This window comes from Lupinus angustifolius, chromosome LG12, assembly GCF_001865875.1.
Source record: "Lupinus angustifolius cultivar Tanjil chromosome LG12, LupAngTanjil_v1.0, whole genome shotgun sequence".
In the NCBI taxonomy this organism is placed as follows: Eukaryota; Viridiplantae; Streptophyta; class Magnoliopsida; order Fabales; family Fabaceae; genus Lupinus; species Lupinus angustifolius.
The window spans coordinates 10,251,727-10,261,898 of record NC_032020.1 but is presented as its reverse complement, the minus strand read 5'-3'; the positions used below and the strand labels follow the sequence as shown (position 1 = coordinate 10,261,898).

General features: G+C 33.2%; 1 protein-coding gene across 2 annotated transcripts; it reads right to left on the bottom strand.

Moving 5' to 3' along the window:
• LOC109361608 lies at positions 5,206-9,175 on the bottom strand. Of its 2 annotated transcripts, none has more exons than XM_019607114.1 (6): positions 8,928-9,175; positions 8,189-8,360; positions 7,249-7,941; positions 6,319-6,760; positions 6,118-6,199; positions 5,206-5,501 (listed from the first exon to the last, which is right to left on the bottom strand). In XM_019607114.1, exons 1-6 carry the CDS (start codon positions 8,955-8,957, stop codon positions 5,298-5,300), a joined length of 1,623 nt encoding a protein of 540 aa, XP_019462659.1. In that variant the 5' UTR covers positions 8,958-9,175; the 3' UTR covers positions 5,206-5,297. The 2 variants fall into 2 exon arrangements, with proteins under 2 accessions (XP_019462659.1, XP_019462660.1); XM_019607115.1 differs by having other exon boundaries at positions 5,395-5,501; positions 6,118-6,177.

Here is a 10,172-nt window from a genome sequence, read left to right as displayed (position 1 = left end):
TTTAAAATTAATTTTTTTAATGAAATTGAAAAAAATATTGATTTTTTATTGATTTTTCAACATTAATAATAATATATTATATTTTTATATCTAATTTTGATGGTATGCGGTTTAATTAGTGAACCATCGGTTGAACCGTTATACCACTATACTAGTACCATAACCGATTTGATGACCGGTACGATATTAACAACACTGCCCTTAATTTATTAAAATTAAATTACTTAAAACAAAAATTTAAATATTTTATTTTTTTGTCTAACAAGAGTTGATCTTGCTCCTACGTATCCCTGGGTGCAATAGGAAAATCAAGACTACGTAGTTCTAGTAGATAATTGTTTGCTGGTTGGTTTTAATTAGAATTTTAGAAATTATTTAAAGGTGATTGAAGGAAGATTAATAGACGAAGAGTGAACATAAGTCACTTACTCTCTTCCTGCTTTGATAGATAACAGAGACAGTACTAATGACCGCAACTGTTTCTCGGCTCGAATGGAAAGAAAGATGCGACACCAATCGTAACTTCGCTGTCGAATCCCCGTAAAACATTTTTATTTGTATTGGTTTGAAAGGATTTATAATATATGGTTCTTTCAATTTAACGGAACTAATAGTGAGGTATGGTGTTAGTCGTAGACCTTCTTTTCCTTTTTCCTTTTTATAGAAGTTAAAGGCGACACGAACCATAATAAGACTATAAAAATTTCTTTTAAATTCATAAAGATGAAATATTTTAAATTTATTTTAGATATAAAATGATAATTTATTAATGTCATATGTATTAAGTTAAGGAAACAATATCAATATTACACTTAATCCTAGAAGACAAGCTTTTATTATTGAATGTTCTTGTTATTATACAAATACATGTTAGTGAGTATTAATGTAAATTAAACTAAAACAAATAGACAAATATGGAATGAGGATCTCACCTGTATGGACGTGTAATGAGAAAGCACAAAATATAGTGCTTGATGGACAGGGAAAGGAGATTAAGCAGAGTCAATGCACCAAATTTTTGAAAAGGAAGCAAGGAGAAAACACGGTCCAGGCAATGTGTACAGGATTCTCGAAATGTGTTGTTGTTAACGTGACTTTGGGTTTTTTGTTGGAAACAGAAAATGACTGTAGGATTTATATAACTTTCTTATTAGAGTTATAACTTTCAAAAGGTGCAAAACCAACCTTGCACTTCTGCGTTAAGACCACAATAAGAATTGAAAAACTATATTCACATAGTTTACAAGACCAGAGGTTGGGGGTGATTGGCTAATTTTTTTAGATTTTTTTAGCGTGACCTTTATGTAGACTATATATCTCTATTTATAGTATTTGAATTAGAGCATTTGCTAATATGGAGAAGATTTTCAATTAATTGATTAGAGAGATTCAAGGAAAAAAGGGAATCATATTTGATTTCACAATTAAAAACTTGATTATGGAATATAATTTGAAATTCAAAAAATAATCATTAATTAAAATTTGAATTTACATTATTTTCTTATTTGGGGCATCTTAAGAATGTCATTTTTTATTAGAAAATACCTAAACAATTTTCTTAAAAAGTCAAAAAATTATTGTAACCTACATGAGTGTAGAATAATAATTTTTGACTCTAAAATAGTTAAAAAGTGGCTTAAAAATCTTGATTTGTGGTCAACTACCAAAATAACTCTATAAAGCATTGTTTTATTTTTGTAGAGTCATAAGAAATATTTTCTTCTTATTTTATCATATAAACGAAAATTAATGATATCTATCATATGAAAATTTCAGAATTGATTCTAACTAATAAGTGGCCATTAAGCCACTTAAAAACCTTTTTTTTTAATTTTTCCTTATATAAAAACGAAAATAGATTGAACATAGGTCATTATGTAGTCATTGATCATCCATTAATTAGTTCTCTCAACCTTCTCCCTTTATTTTGTTTTGAAAACAAACTTAGGGAGAGGATTGGAATGAAATAATCTCATTAAATGATAATGAATTCATTTAAACCTTTTGAAAATTCTAGTTCAAATATATTTGGTCATTAAGCTTCCTAAACATTAAAAAACATTTTATTTGTTATAATTTTCGAAAAGGTATTTTGATCCGGAAAAAATTGGGTGTTCACATTTCCTTTTCTCTATCACTTTTCAGTTTCTTTCGATGACTTCTCCCCTGTTTTCAGTGACAAACACCTCAGAATGAGATTAAGTACCGTGTGCCTTCCTTCTCATCTCCTCATTAAGAATACTTCTCTTTATACTCTCCAAAGAGACAATACCATTAGGGGATGAATTTGTAATTGAAACTCGAAATGTTTCTCAATAATCTAGTAGAGTATTCAGTAGTCATAGTCCCAACACTTCATTATCAAACATGATACCCATTCCTGATAATTGATCAATGACACCTTGAAAATCATTCAAGTAATCTGAAATAGAAGCTCCCTCCAACAAATATAATTTATTATTCCCTGATTTAGAAGCATACAAGGATTCAATTTTCTTCCATAAAGATTTTTCATTTTCCTCATTAGCAATGTGATTGTAGACATTGTCTTCTACATATTGTCGAATGAAACCACAAACTTGTTGATGTTGAAAACTCCAATCCTCATCAAACTTGGACTCTGGCTTCTCACTAGCAAACATAGGAATATGCAAATTCTTCACAAATAATAAGCCTTTCATTTTTCCTTTCCACAAGTGATAGTTAGTGTCATTCAAACATATGATTCTATATGTATTTTCCTTCATCATTCAAGCAAGCCAAATAACCTCAAACCCCAAAGAGCTTTGATACCAATCTGATGGGAAATTCAACACAATAACAATGAAAACTCTAACAGAGTCTATGCAGCGGATGATAATTTCCCCAACTTGTTAGAATCTATGAGGAGCAATATCAATAATGCAATAACACACAAGGGACACCAAAATTTTAACATAAAAAACTTTCTCAATGTTAGAAGTAAAAACCACGGGCACAAGTCAGTCAATAAAGCTCCACTATAATCAAAATAGGAATACAAGAGTGTCTCCAAAATACAGCACAAAACGTGCTCAACAATACTGCATATAACATGCAACAAGCTTGAAAATGAGAACAAAAAAAACCAGAAAAAACTAGAAAAACAAATATTGTAACAACTCATTTTCTACCACCTCGAATGTCGTCTCATCGATCCAACAGTTCAGAATGAAGTACTATAAGCTATGAACCTGCTATCCAAATTTCAGTCCGATCCAACGGTGAATGAAGACGCAGTCGCGAATTTCCCGTGGCTGCTCGGAGTTCCTGCGGGTTGAGTTTTCTTATCTTCTCTCACACTTTTCAATTGCCTCTTTTTGCATAAATTGCCTTCACCCCTTGCCACGTCTGACCCTTATCTATTACATTAAGTGAGACAAGTGTGTTTTACCCAACTGAGTCTTTCTCCATATAGAAAGGGAGCCCAAACCCAATAATTATTTGGTTAAGAATAAATGTATAAGAGAAAAAGTTGAGATAACAGAAGATTGAATGAGTCTAGTGTTTTGTTTCAGTTTATAAAATATATTTCTAAATTGATAAACTTAACATATTCTAATGTGCCAAATTATTGCATGGTCATGGCTCCATCAGTCCAAATATTGCACCAGATGGAATGAGTCATGGCGGCCCCATTGCCTCACATTTTGGTCTAGCAGCATTGGTCAAATCACATCAACTTGGCTCAGTCAAGATGGAGGACTTGGCATATCAAACTCGGTCACGATGCTTAGGTGTGGTGCATCAGAAGCCTCAGTCAGATTGCTTGAGCATTACACATCAGAGTTCTCGGTTAGGATGCTTAGATATGGCGCATCAGACTTGGCCGAGGAGCTTGGACGAAGTGTATCAAGTCAAGGCCTCATCACAGTCACAAGGCATCAATTCCCTCAATCATTTTGGCCTATGTGACCGAGTCATTTGCTGGTTCAGACAAAGGGGCTTTGGTTAGATTTGTGAGCATGTGGTTGGTCAATGAATAAGTCAACCATTGCTTGTCGTGCAAGAAATTTCCTTTTGTGTAACTATCACATTTTTTATTATGGGAAATTCTATAATCAATAATTAGTTAATAGTTTGTTAATTCGGTTAGGCACCTTGTGTGATAAATATTCAATCATTGTAATCATTCAAAATTAATTTAATGAGAATTCTTTTTTAGTTTCTCTTCATAGCTTCTCTTTCATCTTCTACCTTTGGGTTACAATTCATTTGTTGTGTGGCAATGGAGTTTGTTTTTCTAAGAGGAAATAATGATTAGGAATAATATATGGATGTATTTGTCTCAAGTTGTAAAAAAATATTCACCAATATAAAACTTTCCTACGGAAAATATATTCATATGAACTCAGTTCCAATTCTAATGGCATCTGTAATGACTACTCCAGCCGCTAGGACCAAAGAAATTTAAGCAATGGGATAACTACTTTAGACTACTGAATGATGTTAGTGTCATTACTATCAATTCCTTCTCTCTTGTATTCTTATCACACTTGTTGGGAGGTTCTTGCCTAGTTATAGTTTATAGCTTAATAGCATTTGCTTTTTTTTCTTCTTCCTGTTTTTACTACATAGGACCTTTTATAAGTTCAACACTGTAAGTCTTAATTATATGGCATATTGGTGACTTTTCTTATAACATTACTCATGTACACTTTCACATGCATCATCTCACATTACCTTACATCTAGAAAATTTTCATTCTGATTATAGTAAGGCTTACTTTGTTTTCTGTAACCTTATGCTAATGTGACCCAGCCATGTCCTGGGTGTAAGGAGGGATTTGGATTCAGTGACTTTGAAAAATAGTGATTTTGGAAAATTGGAATCATTGGATGAAAGATCAGATGACTTGTTGCATTCACTACAATTTGTTGCATTTAGATAGAAAGAAAAGAACCCAAAACATGATTATGAAAATTGAAGAAAAAGTGTCAACATGTTCCTAGTCTAAGACTGACTTGGGTCAAAAAGAGTAATGTTACAAAGAACACAATGAATCATTTATTGGATTCTAAAACGGTTTATATTCTTAACAATACTTTGATAGCCCATTTAAAATTTTAAATCCTCCAAAAACCACGTGAAAGCAATCACTTTTCATTTTTCTTTATAAAAAAATAAGACATACTTGTGAGTAGTTATGAGTTATGACCTTTAAAACATTATGACTCAACAATCACATTTATGTAACTTGCATTCACATGCTTGAAAAGATAAGCAATCTTTACATGAGGATCATTTTCTTCTAATTGCAATGTCTTTAAAGGTATATGTCACAGCCAGCCACAACAAATGTAGTTGGTAGAGGCCATTCGTCCTGTTTGGCGTATGTACTCTGCTTGAGCTGTAGTTCTTTCTGCTTCTCGATTTTTTTTAACTTCGGCCCCTGCACGTTTTTCTTCTGATTTTTGCCTGGCCAGGGCTATCTTCTTCACCATCTTTGCATGTGTTTGGGCTTTCATTTGATCAACTTTGGCCTACAGATTATGAAGTCTCAATCAATAGGAAAGTAAACACTGCTATATGGTACACACTTTAACGAAGCACTTCTAAGATATGTTGCAATTAGATAATGGTCCTATTTTGATTATGATATTATTTAATCTAATCTATCACATATCATTAAGAACAATATATAATATAATCACATTAAGATATAGTAAATTATTTACAGATCCAGAGATGTTTTCCAAGTTAAATCTGATAGCAAGAAAGCAGTTCGAGCAAGAGGGTTTCAATTGCAATCAGCAAGTGTGATTATGGCCACAAAAATTGCAGATTTGGTAGATTTTGCAATTGCATCATGACGTAACTGCAATTACATCGGACTCATATTCCTACAAATGTCCATAATTAAACATAATGTAACCTCAATTTATAATCATGTGCAATATCAGTGACAATCATAACAAAATTGATGATGCATCTCTTTCTCTCTCACTCCCCCCATACATTTAGTTTAAAATGCTTTAGAGTCACATAAAACATCCATATAATAAAATACTTCTATATTCTCATCCAACAACATTTTAGTTTTAAAATATGTAACAACCTTGTTTTCAATGAATATGAACTATGCAAAAGAATAACTACCTCAATTCTTCTCATTTGTGCTTCTAATTTTGCCTTTTCCTGACTTTCCCATGCTTGAATCTTGATTTCCATGCGCTTAAATCTGTTAAATTTAGACACAACATAACTACATTAGAAAAGATGAACACATTACATGATGCTAAAGTTATTTTCAAAAGAACATGGTTTATGTTTGTAGAGAATGCAAGTAAACAAAAATACCTGGCAGTATGTTTAGATTTTTCAGCTTCTTCCCACAAAGCAGCACGCTTTTCAAATTCAATTCTCTCCTGTTCCTTAGTAGTTGTGTCCCGAAGAGAAGATTTTATCTTTTCCTGCTCATCTTTGCTTGCCCATGCAGCAATATTCATCTTACCAAGCTGCACACCAAGCGCTGCAATCTCTCTTCTCGTCTTTTGCAACATTTCTTCTTCAGACAACTGCCTTTTGTTGTTTCCAACTTGTGAATCTTCATCCGCTGTGTTGTCCAAAGGTGTTGGAGCAGGTGCACTTCTCCTAGGAGTCGAAGGCGTTGACGAAGTTGGGCTACGCAGTGGAGTTGCTGAACCGCCAGGAGTGACAGTCCGCGAAGGTTCTTGACTTGGCACAGGAGTCATTTCGGTCCCCATGTCTCTCATGGCAACGGATCTTATCCCAGGCATCACTGCATCATAAGAACCAAATTATCTTTACTACCTACACTCTGAATATGTCACCTACGGAAAATTCTGCCTGTAACAAGAAATGCATATGTACTAGGATGTTCAATAGGCACCGTGTATCACTCAGATCATTTATCTGCTAGTTGCATAAATATTGTCTGAGTATTACGATTAGGAATCTTGGTCTAGAGAATGGTAAACACATCAACATTAAACTGACTAGACAAACACAGATGTTTCATAAATTTAAACATGTGTTAATCAGCCCGCATTTGTGATTCTTCATCTATTATGCAATGAAGTAAAAGTTGTCTAGGAACTCATTCTTCTGATTAAAATGTTCAATATATTTAGTTAAATTCAATTCAATAGAGTGAAGCATGAATAGCAGTTATACTCTGTGTATATACTTCCCCCTCCCCAAAGGAGGGTAGCATAAAAAATAGCACAACATTAAAAATCATTAGGTATGATGAAAACTTGGAGATACCTGTCTGATCATCTGTTTCTGTACTTCTCAAGCAAGATAAGTCCAATTCACTTACATCCTTTAAATCTTTACTTTGGGGAAAACAATCAGTTACTGGATTTCTTCCATGGGCTTGTCCTGAAACTGAACGAGCTTCAGATGGAATAAAAGAGAATTTCTCCAATCCCATATGTGATGTTGGTCGGCATAAATCAACTAGCTTTGTTTCCATCACTTTGCTTCCTGTTAGTAGCTTATGGTCATAATTACCTGACTCGGGAGCAACCCTCGCCATGCTCATAGGCAAGCGATTTGCTTGGTTATGCACAGCATTTTTCTTTGAGTAAGCTTGTATATTTTGTCTACTCATTATCCATTTCTCGGCATCGTTCCACTTAGAAGGCATAGGTCTAAATAGGAACCTTGTTGCAGGGTTGCTCACATGTCTCTCTCCTTTATCAAACTCGAAACTTGAGGAGCTAGCATTGCTATCATAATCAAGATTTTCATCTTCTATTGATCTCACCGGGTGAACCGAGCTTGAACTTCCACTGTCAGCCTTCTTAGAATGCTGCATCTTTACATGTCCATTATCACCATTTTCCTTAGGCATTGTTTCCTCCGGTTCATAAGAAGTACGGTCACTCTTTCTCTGGTCCAGCATTGCATCAGTGGATGGCTTCAATGACAGAACTTCTAAGCATGGAGAAGTAACTGTAAGAAATATGTTTCAATTAGTTCCAACATACAAAAATCCAAATATAGTATATACAAAGTATAGCCAATAACAGTCACCACAAATTGTAAAAGTAACGGATCACCACAAGTTGTAAAAGTAACGGAGCACTTGTAAGAGCTCGTAAATAACTTATTCCTAAATCATGACAACTAAGTTGGTTGGTTCTTGAATCCTATCGGCGCGGTTGAGCTTCGGAGCACACCTTAAATTTCAATGGCATACCTTCATCATCAAGGTTATCATTTTCTGTGGCAAGTAAGCTGTTCACAGATTCAGCATCCTCAATCCTTGAAGGGGAGGTTCTGGATGAGTTACTGTTGGATCCATCCTTCTTTCTATAATGGTGAGGACCCATGAGCTTCATTCTCAGTTTGCTGGGAGAAATTATTCCAGTCTTCTAGTATGAAAAGTACTCAATTAGCAAATTTCAAACAGAATCAAACTTTCAACAAATTACTTAAACATAAAAAGGTAGCATATGAATATGACTACACTTCCCATACCAAAAGGTCTACCCCACATTCCTAAGAAGAAGAAATAAGGCTAATTGAACCCTTTTTCAGCTTTTTTTTCCTCTTTTTTTTTCCCCATGCACATAACAAATAATCATGAAAAATTCAAGCTTTTCATTCCATTCACTACAAAGTGAAAGGAAAAATCACATTTTTAAAACCATGTTTGAAAAAATCAGTTTACACTTATAAAAACACTTTGGAGGGAATTAATGCAATGAACCCCTTAAAAAACAGAAGTGGTGAGTGGTGACTATTTCTGAAGTCTTAGAACAGAAACTTTGAAACAGAAATTTAAAACTTTCAGACAAGTCACAAGTATGGATAATTTTCCCACCAACCCAGTTTGTGAAATAGATTAAAGATTAAAATTTCATGAACAGACCTTTCAAAAAAAGGAAAAAAATAATGAACATAAACAATGAGCATGAAGTAAATAAAAGGCAAACCTGAACTTTATCTATCCTCTCATAGTCCATTATTAGATCTGTGTCTTTATTCACTGTTGATAATAATGCAGCAGCAGAGGAAGAAGAGTTTAATTGCAGCTTAGCTTGTGAGATAAGTGCTTACTGCTTAGTGATAATAAAATGAGAGAGAGGGAGTTGAATGAATGTGGTGTAGGAAGGAAGCAAGAAAAGAACGAACAGAGAAACAGTAAGAAGAAGTGTGTCTGTGTTCTATTTATGCAGTAGGAGAGAGATGTATCGACAGCTTATAGTTAGCTCTGGACCAATATGTTATAACTATCATCCTCCATATGGAAAAATATATTTGAACTAAAATTTTAATGATTAATTAATTTTCTAATCAATAACACATGAAGTGATAAATTATTTTGGCACAGTAGATGTTATCACTCTTTTTATGTCTATCTAATCAAATTAGATGAAGTAATATAATTTTATATTTATAATTTTTCTATTTAATTAGATGTGTTATACTAATTGGGTGTTGGTTAATAGTGTATGACCCTATTGAATAGATGATTCAAATTCGTAAGTTGGGAGAAACATTCACAAACTCAAAATAAATTAATTCTTACCTAAAAAAATCAAGAAACTCTTAATAATACCAAAAAGAATATCATATTTTAATTAATTTTGGACACCTATCATACACAAACAGGGAACATGATTCATCTCCCGTACTAGACTCTTTAGTACTGAAAATGTGAGATAGGGCATTTTTTAAAATTATTAATTTACAAAAAATTAAAAATATGAACCATTAGATTATCATATGTCATAATCATACATATGTACTGCCCTCTCTAATAATGAATTGGAGTCAGACTCATAAAGAGGACGGGATCTCCACCATCTCTGATCCTCAAGAGAGATGTATACTGTATCTAACTACGATATGACCACGCCATCATAGTGGGTCCCATTGATGTTGATACTTCTTATACTTTCTTTATTTTTACTGTTTTCACTTTCACCCCATTTCCTTCCTCAAAAATTGCATGCCCATTTTCAAGGGTTAAAAGACAAATAAAATAAATGTAATTGCAAAACAAAAGGAAATAAGAAGACTCATAATTTGTCTTAAATGTGGAAATTTTCAACATCAATAAATATATAATAAAATAAATTTCATTTTTATATATTTTAAAAGCACATTTTTGTTGACAATATGGTCTATATAGGAATGCAATAGTAAACGCTTTTCAATTAGTATGAACATTTATA